The 15,523-nt window shown below is 35.1% G+C and overlaps 1 protein-coding gene across 5 annotated transcripts in view; it reads right to left on the bottom strand.

Moving 5' to 3' along the window:
* The window catches only part of SPAG9 (sperm associated antigen 9), a 142,744-nt gene that overhangs the window by 51,956 nt on the left and 75,265 nt on the right, over positions 1-15,523 (bottom strand). For all 5 annotated transcript variants that reach the window (XM_027870610.1, XM_027870609.1, XM_027870611.1 and 2 more), the window contains one exon: positions 8,566-8,719. In XM_027870610.1, coding sequence (XP_027726411.1) covers positions 8,566-8,719 — 154 coding nt within the window. The remainder of the gene's footprint in view (positions 1-8,565; positions 8,720-15,523) is intronic.

Genomic DNA, 15,523 nt, shown 5'->3' with positions numbered 1-15,523 from the left:
CCTCCCTAAGATGGCACACAATCTGATATAGGCTATACATTTACACTCCTATTAAACATATTTTCACATTAGTGATATTGTAAGTAAAGATTAAAACCAATAGGAGGAACCATCAGAAAGAGGAAACAAAACTGAACAGAAGAGAAAAAAAATAGCAATTCAACTTCCATAGTTCTTTCTTTGGATGTAGATAGCATTTTCCTTCACGAGGCCTCGGGAGATGTCTTCGATACTTGTATTGCTGGGAAGGGTTAAATTTATTAATATTAATCATAGCCCCTCCAAATTTAGGAACTGCTAACAGAGTACTTTAAATACATTTAATTATGCTGATGAATACCTATTTAATAATAGTAATCATTCATTGTAGAGCAGTATGAAACAAGTCCAACCACTATATACAGATTCAAATGAGAAAATCCAGCCTAATAGAAATAATTTCTAAACTTAAACAAATAAAGTGGAGAGAAAAACAACCTCTCAAGGTGAATGTGAGCTGTGTTCAGACATCATCTTTTCTGTATGCTAAGCACATCCACACAAGAATGCAGCACGCATTGCCCATTAACTTCACACACAAAACCTAACAAATCAGAGTCTCCTATCAGCAGTTCTGCTGAAGCAATTCAAGGTCAGCAATTTTTAAATTTCATAGAAGGGGCAAACAATATCATTTTAGTATATGTTAAACCTGTTCCCTTTTGCCAGCTAAATATGACTTCTAGACAAACAATTTGAAAGCATTTCATATGCTTCACTGAATGGTAACAATAAATAAAAAGAACGGTTCAAAAAAAGTCAAAGGTCTTAGCAATAACATCTCTTCCTTGTTAGCCCTTTCTCCTACTTTGGTAGTAACTCAGAAATACTACAAATTTCCAAGTCATTGGCATCAAAACAGTTTATTTATTGATACTGCTAAAACACTAATATTAGGCAACCTAAATGAACAATGGGATTTTATTTTACCCCATTCTGGACCTTAAGATTTTAAGATGTTTATAATAATCACATAAAAGAAAAGTTCACATGAAAAGGTCTTTGATCTCCATCGTGGAAGAAAAGTCAATACAAGAATGGTGCACAAGTAATAGTACTGAATTATAGAAATTACAATAAGTGCTATACCTAGATTTTCACATCTTCTTTTATCCCATTATAACTTTTTCTGAGAATCTCCATTTAGGCAATCTTAGGCAATATTTTTACAGGTTAGTAGAAAGACCTAAAGGTACTATAATAGGAATATACCAAATAAATCCTGTAAAACATATAACATAGATTCTAATAGGTCAATATTTGTCGAGATAATTACAAATTATGCTTTTCTGCCAAAATGCTTTCCAGTTTTCCCATGCATTTTTGTCAAATTGTTAAGTTGTTACGCCAAAAGCTTAGATCTTTGGGTTCAAACACTAAATTACTAAAGTCATTTAATACTGTATATTATAAACTTAATCTATTCCACTGATCCACCATTTTACATCTTAGCCAGTATTTTTTTACAATGATTCCACCGATATTCTTGACCTTCTGTTCTTCCAGATGCATTTTGCTATCATTTTTTCTAGCTCTGTAAAATAGTCCTTTGATAGTCTGAATGGTATGACACTGAATAAGTAAACTAATTTAGGAAGAATAGTCATTTTTATTATACTGACTTGGCCTCCCTTGAGCAATTAGTATTTCTACAATTGTTTAGATTTGTCTTTATTTGTGTGAAATGTTCTATAATTGTGTTCATATACTCCTCGAGTTTGTCTTGGCAAGTAGACTCCCAGGTATTTTATATTGTGTGCAGTTATTTTAAATGGAATTTCTCTATCACTTGCTGCTGGGTTTTATTAGTAGTATATAAAAATGCTGATTAAGTAGATTTATTTTATATCCTGCAACTTTGCTGAAATTGTTAACTGTTTCGCAGTTTTTTTAGTTGATTCTCTAGGGTTTTCCAAGTATACCATCATATCATCTGCAAATATTAATTTTAGTTGTTTCCTCATTGCCTATGTTTATTCCTTCAATTTCTTTTTCTTGTCTTATTGCTATAGCTAGCAATTCTAGTACAATTTGAATAATAGTGGTGAAAATGGACATCCTTGTCCCACTACTGGGAAGGCTTCAAATTTATTCCTACTAGAGATAATGCCTGTTAAAATGAAAGACTCCATTGGGGAGCGGTTTGGAGCTATGCTCAAGGAGCTATAAGGAGGTGCACGCCCTTTGACCCAGCAGTGGCACTTCTGGGGCTGTATCCTGGAGGGATCATACAGATGGGAAAGGGACCCACATGTACAAAAATATTTATAGCAGCTCTTTTTGTGGTGGCAGGGAATTGGAGGTTAGGGGGATGCCCATCAGTTGGGGAATGGCTGAGCGGGTTGCGGTGTGTGAATGTAATGGAATGCTATTGTGCTATGGGAAATGGTAAACAGGCTGACTTCAGAAAAACCTGGAAGGACTTGTATGGTCTGATGCTGGGTGGGGTGAGCAGGGCCAGGAGAGTGTTGTGCACCGTGACTAATACTGATAAACTTAAACCCTTCTCAGTAATACAAGGATTTAAGACATCTCCAGAGGCCTTGTGATAGAAAATGCTATCCACAAAGAAGAGAGAACTATGGAGTTTGAGTGCAGATCAAAGCATACTGTTTGCTATTTTTTTTCCTTCTGTCGTGTTTTGTTTCCTCTTTCTGGTGGTTCCTCCTATAGGTTCTAATTCTTACTTACAACATCACTAATGTGAAAATCTGTTTAATAGGAATATATATGTATAGCCTATATCAGATTGCACGCTGTCTAGGGGAGAGAGGTGGGGAAAGGGAGAAAAACTTAAAACTCAAAAGTTTATGGAAGTGATTGTTGATAATTCAAATTAATAAAAAAAAGACTCCATTGATTCCTACACTTTCTAATGTTTTAAAGAGGAATTAGTAATGTATTTTGTCAAAGGCTTTTTCTGCATTTATTGAGATAATCATATGATTTCTGCTGGTTTTGTTATTGACATGGCCCATTGTACTGAGAGTTTTCCTAATGTTAAACTAGCTCTGCATCCCTGGTATAAATCCCACATGGTCATTGGTCACAGTGCATGACCTCTGTGATATATTGCTGTAACCTCCTTAATAGTATTTTATTTAAAATTTTTGCATCAAAATTCATCAAGGAAATTGGTCTATAGTTTTCTCTTTTTGTTCTCCCTGGTTTAGCTATCAAAACCACATTTGTGTCATAAAAGGAATTTGGAAAGACTCCTTCTTTACCTATTTTTTCAAATAGTTTATGTAATATTGGGGTAAACTATTCTTTAAATGTCTGATAGAATTCACTTGTAAATCCATCTGGTCCTGGAGATTTTTTCTTAGTGAACTACTGTGCTATAAGAATGACCAGCAGGATGGTTTCAGAAAAACCTGGGAAGACTTACACGAACTCATGTAAAATGAAGTAAGCAGAACCAGGAGAACATTGTACACAGTAACAGCAATATTGTAAGGATGACCAACTATGAAAGACTTAGCTACTGTGATTAAGACAATAATCCAAGATGATTCCAAAGGACCCGTGATGAAAGATGCTATCCCACCTCTAGAGAAAAAACTTTTGAACTCTGAATGCAGAGTGAAGTATATCTTTTTTTTTAAACTTTATTTTTATTTTTTTATTTTGTGTTTATATGATATTTTGCATGACTTCACATATATAATCAATATCAAAGTGCCTGCCTTCTGAAAGAGGGGGAAATATAACCTGTATCAAATTGTTTGCCTTCTCTATGAGGGGTGCAGTGGGAAAGGAATCTGAAACTCAAAATTTTTTCAAATGAATGTTAAACATTCTTAACATGTAACTGGGAAATACTTAACAAAATAAATAAAAAAAATTTTAAAAAGAGAGTACTACAAATTATTGGACAGGGTAAAGTATTCAAAAAGGAGTAAAAAAAATGTCACAAAATGTACTGAAAAGCACCCACTAAACAGATGGGAAAAAATTATAATGAGAAATTGGAGAACTGCTTAAGATCAAATGTTAAAGAATACTGTTTGTTCCAAATCAAAGGGCAATCCAAGTACTCATAGAATTTTACAAGAGCACTAGCTTAGAGGAAATGAGATAGAAAACACTCCAAGCACTTCACTGATTTTTCTCTTTTACCTTTGCACCTAAAAGATGTTCTGGGTTACGTTTTGCTTTTTTTCTCCCATTTCTTTTAAAGATAATTCTAACATGCTAAGGATGGGAGGATGCTGTAAGGCAGAGGAGTTTTAATCTGTTCTTTTCTCTAGCACAATAGGGCACTCAGGAGACTAGTTTTACTTTCAGTGGATAGTAGCAGTAGTTAACATTGAGGATAATTTGAGAGCCCTGCCTCCCACAGGAAGCTGATGTCTTCAGCAGGTCTAAGATGCTACAAGAAATAGGGAGCATCAGCCTCCTGTACTTCTGGGGATGGTCTCTCCCTCTAAAACTGGTGAGACCTGCACCATAGTGTATATGATGGATGAAGGAAAGGGAAGTACAACTCTGAAGTCATGAAACTGAGTTATGCAAAGTATGGTGGTACAATAAAGAGAAATAGAGAGGTAAGGAGTAGGGGTAATGAGTGAGGAAAATAATGAGTTCTTTTTTGTTTCAGACAGGTTTGGGGTGCCTAGACCACACCCATGAACAGAAACAAGAGATGCATATTTTGTATGAGGAATAGCAAGTAGGTCAGTATGGTTAGATTGTAGAATATGTGACAGGAAGTAGTACGTAAGAAATCTAAAAAGGTGGGAAGGGACCAGATTATTAAATGCTTTAAATGCCAACAGAAAATTTTCTATTTAATCCTAGAGGTAATAGGGAGCCAGTGGAGTTTATTGAATAGAGGTGTGATGTGGTCAGAAGTTATTTTAGAAAAATCATTTTGGCAGCTGTGTAAAGGATTGAGTAGAATGAGCAGAGTCTAAGGAAAGAACAACAATTTTAGGTGGCTATTTTTAACAACCCAGGCAAAGGATTTTAAGAGTCTGAACTGAGGTGGTGGTTGTTTGATTAGAGAAAAGAAGTGGTATATAAGAGACGCTGTATTATAGAAACAGCAAGATTTGGCAAATGACTGGCTACGTGAAATCTTAAGAGTGAAGAGTGGAACTGAGGATGATATCAAGGTTGCAAGACTGCATGACAGGGAAAATGGTGGTACCCTCCACAGTAATAAGGACGTTTGGGAGAAGAGGAGGTTTTGAGAAAAAAATTGAGTTCTATTTTGGACATTTTCAGCTGATACGATTATAAAGCATTCATTTCAAAATATCCAATAGATAGATAGTAATATAAGAATAGAGTTCAGGAAAGCGATTAGGTAGGAAGACAGACAGATAGATGGACAGACAGACAGAGATATACTGATACAGGAATCATGAGCATAGAGGTAATAACTGAAGCCAGAGGGCCTGATGACATCATCAAGAGAAACACAGAGGAAAAAACAGAAGGGAGCTCAGGACAGAAATTTCAGGAAAACCCACAGTTAGTGGCAGGTTCATAGAGGAAGATGTGGTAAACAAGAATAAGGAGTATTCAGATAGGAAGGAAGAGGAGGAGAGGGCAGTGTCATGAAAACTTCAAGAGGAGAGAGGATACAGAGAAATAACCAAGCCTTGACAAGAAGAGCCACCTCTTCATCAGAGACTGTCAGCTTTGTCTTGGTTTGTGTAAAGGTATAAAATATAGCTTAAGCATTTTTGCCATTTGTTAATTACTTGAAGAAATGGCAATATGTATTCTTTACAACTTCATCTGAATATGCTGAATTGCAAATTTCTATAAGAAAGTCAGAGAAAGTACTTTGTATTTTGTATTAATGGACAAGTCACCTGTGTTGCCAATATCTTTTTGTATCACTTTTATAAAGCTCTCGGTTACCTTGGTTACTGTTGGTCGCTTTGTTTTGTTCCTTCAGAATATTTTAGATCTCAACCACTTCACAGAAAAACCAGGCTAAAAAAACTATACTGAAAAATACTTGTCTGAGACTTCTTTGCTTAAGGCAGAACATATACATATAAAATAGGTTACCACTTCACAATACACAGTTAATACGAAGAGTCCTTGTATAGAATATCAGAGTTGAAATGAAACTTAGGGATCGAGACCAACCCCTCATTTTACACCTAAAGAAACTGATTCCCAGAGGAATTAAGTGATCTACCCCAAAGGCCACACAGCTCAGTAATGGTTATTTTAAATAACCAAGAAGTAGGGCCTCCAAAAGAGTTATTTGCCTCAACAAAGAAGCAGAATCACTGCTCAGAAGTTTAAAAGAAAAAGTCTGCAACTTAAAAAAAAGCAAAATAATACAACTCTGCCAGTATTAAAAACATTTTACAAAGCCAGGAATCACAGACACTCCCCTTTTTCTGCTTTGCCCATTCTACAATGTGAGAAGACAGCTTTGTTGTCCTTTTCAAAGCCTTTACCTAGACAGTGAAGTCATCACCCATACTGGGGCAGCTAAGGGCTGCAAACAGACTTGTGGCAGTCAGGATACTGTCTTGGCAATTCTTCAATGAGAGATAGTCTGATATTGACTTGCTTTTATCTTTTCCTGTAAAATGTTTATGCTGTGATTATATGTCAATAAAGTATGAAGTGCCAGACAAATTTCTTTTAACACATACCATGATTACTTATTTTTTTTGCCACAGCTGAATATTTTGAATATTGTATCACAAAACAATTTACTCTCCAGAAGATACGTTTGTTGTATTTTTTAAAAATCTCTTTATTCATTTTGCAAGGTGGAGTGCAGCTCAAAAGTGACAGAGTAGGGCAGGACTTCTGTTCCTGCCTTTGGGAAGGATTACAGGACAGAGAAGGAAGAAGACATGGTCAGTATATCCAAAACTACTTCAGCAAAACCCTCAAACAAAACCACAATGGATTGAGAGCAGGTTGTGGCAGGGCAGGATAAGAAAAACTGACTTAACAGCATTCCCCATTTCCTGCTGCTCTTCCTTTGACCTGATAATGAGCAACTGCACATCTAGTTCTGAACAAGCTTAGCAGATAAGGGAGGTGGAAAAGGGAGAAAGACTGTATCAGCCTTCACTTTCAAAAAGCTTTTCAGGGAGAATCACACCACAACATCATCGTCAAGAAAAAATATTTATCCTGCACATAGTAGTATCTGAGCTTAGCCAATGATTCTGAAAGTTTCTGCAAGAAAATTTAATTCTCCAACCTTTTCATTTTAAAAAAAAAACAACAAACAGAAAATCCAAATCATCCTTCAAAGGCACTTCTGAATTCTAAGGTAAGCAAAATTATTACCAATACATATTAATGTTTGTTAAAATGTTTTAAGTAAAATTAATAATATATTCAAGTTATATTTTGCATATTTTATAGTTTATATTACATTGGAACCCTTAGCATAATCAATATACACACTACATGTATGAGCATTTTAAGGAAGTTGAAGTATAATAACAGAGGCATTATTATTTTTAATAAATTTTAAAATGTAAAATTTATTTTTAAAATATATATGTGTATTTTAAAATGTAAAAACCACTCTTAGTTCCAACCTAACAGAAACAGGCAGGAAGATAGAGATTTGGTCTTCTGGCTAGATTTGGTATAGTAGGAGTTTTGTAATGCAATAAAATAAAATATATTCATTTTAAATGGTAAGTATGTGACATCTATGCTGAAATGTGTCCTTAAAATAACATTAAGCAAATAACAGCATGTGCACACTAACTTCAACTATGTAAACTCATATGAAGATATCTGGGATATATTGGAGTTCAAAAGGTCTAGGTTCAAACCCTGCCTCTGTCACCTATTAGTTATGTGATCTGGAGCAACTCTCTTAACACATGGGCACTACAGGGAACTCTCTAAGGCTATAAATTGCAGAGCAGAGGCAAATATGCATCATCTGAGTGAACTTCCTCCCCAGGACTGCCCAACGTCACAGGTTCTTATCCTTTTTGTGTCCTAGACCCTTTGGGCAGTCTAGCATAGTCTATCAACCTCTTCTCAGAATAACGTTTTAAATATATAAAATGAAATATACAGGATTATAAAGGAAGCCAATTCTACTGAAATACAGTTGTCAAAATATTTTCTAAAACAACTTAAAATACTTCACAGATTTCAGATTAAGAAGCTCTATCATATACATACGTTGTCACATCCCATACAAAATAATGGGTCTGGATATTGAGGTAATCCCACTCCTACACAAGGTATCACTAAGTAGCATATATAATACGTATATGAACATATTAAATGTATATGTATATATGCATGTACATTAATAATAATCAGAAGCACATCTTAAGTTATAAGGCATTTAATGTTAAGAATGTTTTTTGTAAAGTTGCTTCAGTTCATAATAATTTTTTTAAAACTATGATCCAATGCTTATATGAACCTGGGTAAGAATCAATCAACGAGCATTTATTAAGTGACTACTATGTGATAAGCACTCTAATTCTTAAAATAATACAAATAAAGGGGTGGAGGTAAGTGCTGAGCAGGAGAGTTAAGCAAAACAAATATTACCTTAAGGCTTGTATGAGAACGAGGCTGGCTTAATTCTTGGAATTTCCAATGTTCTGATCCTGGTGTATCAACTCCTTTCTGAGTGTCAGGGGTAAGCAGTCCATCTCCTGCAGGCAGTGGGAAGATTCCTAATGATATAGGGCGTTGTTCTTTTCTGTTTTGAGGAAAAAGTTAGAATTTTTAATACAATTAACTAAAAAGTGGTGAAACTGGTTTTGTGAGGGGCAAGTGGTCTCTGCTCATTATTTTATAATTAGACCTAATGATCTTCAATTAAACTTCATTATCAATGTGGAACTATTATATACATCTGTGGACAAAGAACCTCTAAGAAGACTGAAAAATAAATCCAAGTTTTCCACCACGTAAATGAGCCTCAGGAAAGATGACTGGGGGCAGTGATAGGTTCAAATATCCTGCTCTCAGCTGCCTTTGGTTTTATTGAAGAAACTGTTAAATAGCATAGTCTTTTTATAATGGGGGATAGTTAAGTTTTACTCATCTGTTATTGGTTCTTTCTGAAGTTTAGCTTCAGGAGATAAATCCTAACCCTAACTTCTCACCTTGATACTCCATGCTGTTATACCACCCCTTTGTTACCGGGGTACCTCCAAATGTGGAACATTACTGTGGCCTACTCTTCTTGGACACTGACTCCATGCACCAGATATTTTCTCTTCTCTATCAAAAGGGTATAATTCTATGTTTCACTGCCCCCACCTAGCCTAGTAAACAATTTCTCATCATCATATTAGTAGGTGGCAATGGTCTAATTACCTAACCAGGTAACACATTTACATTTAATAAGGACTCAGTGGAAGACAATGCTTGAAAATGAAGAAGAATCTAATGCTGGGATTTTCGGGAATCATGTCAGCCTAATAAGAGGTTTTTCTGGTAGATGGGCACTACTAAATCAAGCAGTGCATATGGCTTCCTAAGAGTAAGGCTAACCCCAGTTACATCTAAGGTTCTATTAACATAATTACCAATTATCAAGATAATGTTAACAATCATATAAGCAATAATGTAATATAATTTCTCCTTTTCTTTCAAAATAAAAAATGAAAATGGAACCAAATTCTACCCTAAGGTTGGATACTACTCAAGTACAGTACTTATTTTCTGGAATTTCTCTTTTTCCTATGAAGACATATGAGCCTCTTAAACTGAGGTCTATGATTATATCATATTAATTTATTATATTAATTATATAATAGAGAACTGCTTTAAGTTAGATAAATTTATTAAATTTCCATGTGGAAATGGCATGTTCACAAATATTTTAAATAGACCAAAGACTAAAATGTGGTTGGGGTCAGAACCAAATTTCAGAATCTTATAGTGATAGATCAAATTAGTTACTACCTGGGCCATAACTATTGCAATATATAAGTACAAAGTTCTTCTTTTTCCTCCAAAGTAAGAGTTATTTAAGTATCTGCTGGATGAAAGCAGAAGGAAAATTAATATGTACTACAAAACCAGGATCTAGTTTATCCAAAAGGCCTAAAAGTTGTAAAGGTCTAAAAAATTAATTCAAAGTTTTATCATTTTGCTGAAAGTCTAAAAGGAGAACAATAGGTATGGTTTTATTAACAATGGGATTTCAACTATGAAACACATTCTTCTTAGAATACTTTGATTTGTGGAGTCCTGTGTGTAGCCAAAAGAAAGTGGAAGCTACCAATATTATGAAGTGTAATCATCAGTTCACAAGAAAGGGAAGAGGGAAGAGGAGATTATAACAGAAGTCAAATCCCCAAACAACTGTATTGCCCCAAAGAACTTACGTCAGTTCAGAAACAATACAGTTTTAAATAAAAGTTGGCAAGCAACCACTTCGGTCTGACTAAAATCAAAGCTTGCTTGATAAAAGCTTTATTTTGTAAGTTTGTTTTTACATGTAAAGGAAATTTACTATTAACATGAATCCATTCAGCACAAAGTATGTGTGTGTATGTATGTATATTCATTCTAACAATAATCAGAAAGGATTAATAAAATGACAGCTAACAACCCAAAGTATTCATCTATGTAAGGAGAAAGAGATACAGTTTTCTCACGTGTAGTGTGGAATAAATAATAATCCACATATATACATGCATATATACGTACGTTGCCATGAATTGAAATCAATGACAGAGTTAAGGCAAAAGACCATACCAAACACTAAAATATTGCCACCTTTATCTGTAAGTACAAAGTGAATGTGTCTTCCAATTATGTTGGAGAGTTAAGAGGGACTGAAGGGGAATTAGACTGTCTCTTGGAGGTTAAGAGATATTAACATTCCTTTGCATATAGAGTCAGAGATTATTGATCTTCCTTATCATTTTTGTCAGTTTACATCTTAACTGCTCTTTGGTTTTTTTTTTGAGGGGGGGGGAACCCAATGATGATAAAATATATATAAAAGTACCTTGTAAAGAAGTACTACACAAATGATGTATTGTTATGACTATGATTGCCAGTTAGATGTTTTAGATACCATGGACACCAACTATACTCGTAACCCTGAGCAGTTGGGTCACAAATATGTACAACTCTTTACAAGGGGACCGAGGCGAGACAATACAATGCAAGTGAACCACTGTAATCCTGGAATGACAACTTAAAAACTACAGTAGGTCATGATGGTTTTCTATGCCACAGCCCAAATTATTTAAAGATAAGCATTAGGATTGTATTATCACAAACAGGTGATTAGTAGATGAGTTAGTAAATGAAACAGATTAAATAGATGAGTTGGTAAACTAAATGGTAATTAGGCTGATAAATGAGGGACTGCTAATGGAAAATTTAGATTTCAGTAAAGCATCGGTCAAGGTCTCTCATGTTATTCTTGTGGACAAGATAGAGAAATGTGATTTACATGTTAACAAAATTAGTTAGATTCAGAAATAGTTGAAGTCTGGACCCAAAAGTAATCATTAACAGCTCAGGTCAAGTTGGAGGGAAGTTTATAATATAGGACCTAAGGGATCTGCTGTTTATCAATGACTTCAATACAGACATAGAAGAAGCCACGCTTATCAAATAATTCAGGTGACAAGAAACTAGGATAGCTAACACATTTAATGACACTGGAGCTTAAAAAAAATTTATATGTGCCAGAGGGTTGAATCATTAATAAGATGAAACTTAATAGGGATAAATATAAAATTATGTACGTCAGTTCAAAAAATTAATTTCACAAAGAGTGGACAAGGAAAGTATGACTAGACAATGGGTTGTGTAAGAAAAAGTTGGGGATAGTTAGTGAATTGCAAGCTCAAAAATAAGTCAAAAGTATGCTATGACTGGAAAAAAAAAAGCTAACGTTATCATAGGCTGCATTCAGAGACATAGCATCCAGAATAAGGTAGGTGGTAATCCCACTGTGCTCTGTACCCTGATCAGGATATTTTATTCAGTTCTAGGTATCAGATTTTTAGAAGGATATTGACAAGTTATGGCATCTCCACAGAAGAATGAACAGGATGGCAATAAGGGGATTAGACAGACAATGGGGAATGTTTACCTGAGAGAAGAGAAGGAAAGACATGCCAGCTGTCTTTAAATATTTGAGGGCTATCATATGGATATGGAGTTAGGCTTGTTTTGTTTCATCCCAGAAGACAGAAATAGGCTTGATGTAGGGGAAAATTTACGAACAATAAAAGCTTTTCAAAAGATTACATGCAATGGCTACCTCAAGAAGCACTGGGTTCCTAGAGAGCAAACTAAAAAAAAAATTAAAAAAAACTAAGTGAAACAATTAAACTCAGGAAAGTTGCAGGGTATAAAATAAACACAAATCATCAGCATTTCCATCTATTACCAACAAAATCCAGCAGGAAGAAATAGAAAAATTTCATCTAAAATAGCTACAAATAATATAAAATACTTGGGAGTCTAACTGCACACACACACACACACACACACACACACACACACACACACACACACAGAAGAATTATATGAACACAAAAACACTCTTTATAAAAATAAAGACAGCTTTAGAGAAATATCAAATGCTCATGGCTAGGTTGAGCTAATATAATAAAAATGACAATACTACCTAACTTAATTTACTTTTTCTGTGTCACACTAATTAAACTACCAAAAAATTACTTTATAATGCTTTAAAAAAAAAATTTCAACCAGTGGAACAAAAAGTCAAAGAATATCAAAGGTATTAATGAAAAAAAAGGGCAAGGAAGAGGGCCTAGCAGTACCACATCTCAAACTGTAATAATGAAAACAATTTGTTTCTGGGTAAGAAATAGCGAGGTTGATCAGCAGAATATACACTATACAGAAGCAAGCATGAACAACAGCCTAGTGTTGATAAATTCAAAGATCTCAGGATACAGCAAGAACTCACTATTCAACAACTGTTAAGAAAACTGAAAGGCAGTGGGACAGCTAGGTGGTGCAGTAGATAGAGCACCAGTCCTGGAGTCAGGAGGACCTGAGTTCAAATCTGACCTCAGACACATAACACTCACTAGCTATGTGACTCTGCGCAAGTCACTTAACCCTAATTGCCTCACCTAAGAAAAGAAAAGAAAAGAAAACTTAAAGGCAGTCTGGCAGAAACTAAGTATATAAACCTACATTTCACACCATATATATACCAAGACACACTCCAAATGTATACATGATTTAGACATAAAGGGTGACTTCATACACAAACTGAACTCGGAGTATGGAAGAAATTACCTGTGAGATGTAGAGATAGGTGAAGAGTTCATAACCAAAACAAGTGATAGAAAGGCTGACAGGATATAAAATGGAAAACTTTGATTACATAAAATTTAAAAGCACTACACAAACAAAACCAAAGCTGCAATAATTAGAAGAAAAACAAGAAACTGGGGACAAGCCTTTGTTGCAAATTTCTGATAAAGATCTGTTATTAGATACATAGGGAAAAATAAGAGCCATTTTCCAATTGAGAAACACTCAATGAATATAAATAGGCAGTTTTCACAGGAAGAAATCCAAGCTATCAATAGTCATATTTTTAAAAGGTGCTCTAAATCACTAATAATTAGAAAAATGCAAAATAAAACATCTGTGAAATACCACCCCGAACCTATCAGATTGTCAAGACTGATTTAAAAAAAAGGGGGGGAAATGACAAATGCTGGAGAAGCTGTGAACTGGTCCACTCATTCTGGAAAGCAATTTGGAACTATGCCCAAAAAGACATTAAAACTGTGCATACCCTTCAATGATACCACTACTAGGACTATACTCCAAAGAGATCAGATAAAAGAAAGAAGACCTATATGTACAAAAATATTTATCTCAGCTCTTTGCATGGTGGTGCTATGAAACTAGAAACTAAGGTGGTACTCATCAACTGGGGAACAAGTTATGATACATGAATGTGATGGAATATTAACGTGCTATTAAAAAATGAAGATAGTTTCAGAAAAACATGAAAAGACCTTTATGAACTAATGAAAAGTAAAGTGAGCAGAACCAGGTAAACAGTTTATACAATGATATTACAAAGACACACAACTTTAAAAAAACTGAAGAATGTTGATCAATTCAATGACCAGTCATAATTTCAGAGGACTCATGGTAAACCATACTACCCACCTCCAGATAGAGAGGTGCTAGACTCAGAGTGCAGACTAAGGCTTTAATTTTTTTTGGACATGGTCAATGTGGGAATTTATTTTCCTTGTACTGTTTGTAATGGATTGTGGTTTTTTTGCTTTCTCAGTTTGGAGAAGGGAGAAGAGGAGACAGGGAGAATTTGGAGCTGAAAATAAAATTGAATCTAAAAACTAAAGAGAGAGGTTAGACTAAATGTTCAACTAAAGTCCCTACCAGTTCTTAAAAAAAAAAAAATGAAGCAATAGCACCAGTAGTAATGGGTTTCCCTCTCATTGTAGATAATGAAGCAGACAGCATTTGTCTGGGATAAAGTGGAAGAGAGTCTTCCTCGGTTATAGTTTGGATAAGATAACCTCTGAGTCAAAGATTCTGTGACACCTGAGTTATCAGAATGTATGTTTAGAGTATTTCTTACTTGAGACTCTCATTCAAATTCCTCCTTGAATTACACCACCCCTAAGAGTCCTAATCAGACTAGCTGGGGTTTGTTGGGGGAATCCCAATCTTTCTGCATATTATCTGTCAACCTACTTGAAAATCACTGCCAAGTTGGACAGAGTCCAAAGCAAGGAGAGACCAGAATACAAGGGAGTCTTGAAGCAATCATACATGACCATTAGTTAAAGAAACTGGGTATGTTTAACTTGGAGAAGTTAAAATATGTTTTCAAGTACAGTGAATGGTTTGTACGTGGATTAGTTTTGTTCTGCTTGGCACCAGAGAACAGAATTAAGAGCAACAAGTAGAAGTTAAGCAAAGGCAGATTAAGGAAAATCTTCCTAAGCTATTAAAGCTATCCAAAAGTGGAATAACCTCGGAAGGCAGTAGGTTGCCCTTCATTAAGAGGTCTTCAAGGAAAGGCTGGATGACTAATACACATGCTGTAGAAAAGACTGTGCTATCCATACTGTCTCATTATCCTAACCTCCCAATTCATTCCCCTAACTGAACTTTCCATATTTGTCAAGGACACAACCATTCTTCCCATCTCCCAGGTTTGTAACATTTGCATTATTCTTGAATCCTTACTCTCTTTCACTCTGCATTTCCAATCAACTGCCAGATCTTGCTGTTTCTATTTCTGCAACATCCCTTCTGACCCCTCATCACCTCTTGCCTGGACTACTACAAGGGCCTCCCTCAAGAGTCTTCTTCAAGTCTCTCCTCACTTCACAAAGTGGCCAAAGTGATTTTCTTAACTGCAGAACTGACCATGTCATTCCCTCTACTCAGCAAACTCCAATGACTACCTTTCATCACTAAGATCAAATGTAAACTCCTCTTGGGGTTTTAAAGCCCTTCACAACTTGGAACTTATCTTTCTAGAGACATTGTATAA

Source organism: Vombatus ursinus, unplaced genomic scaffold (assembly GCF_900497805.2).
Source record: "Vombatus ursinus unplaced genomic scaffold, bare-nosed wombat genome assembly UNPS02014797.1, whole genome shotgun sequence".
NCBI classification, from domain to species: domain Eukaryota; kingdom Metazoa; phylum Chordata; class Mammalia; order Diprotodontia; family Vombatidae; genus Vombatus; species Vombatus ursinus.
This window is presented reverse-complemented; position numbering and strand designations above follow the sequence as displayed.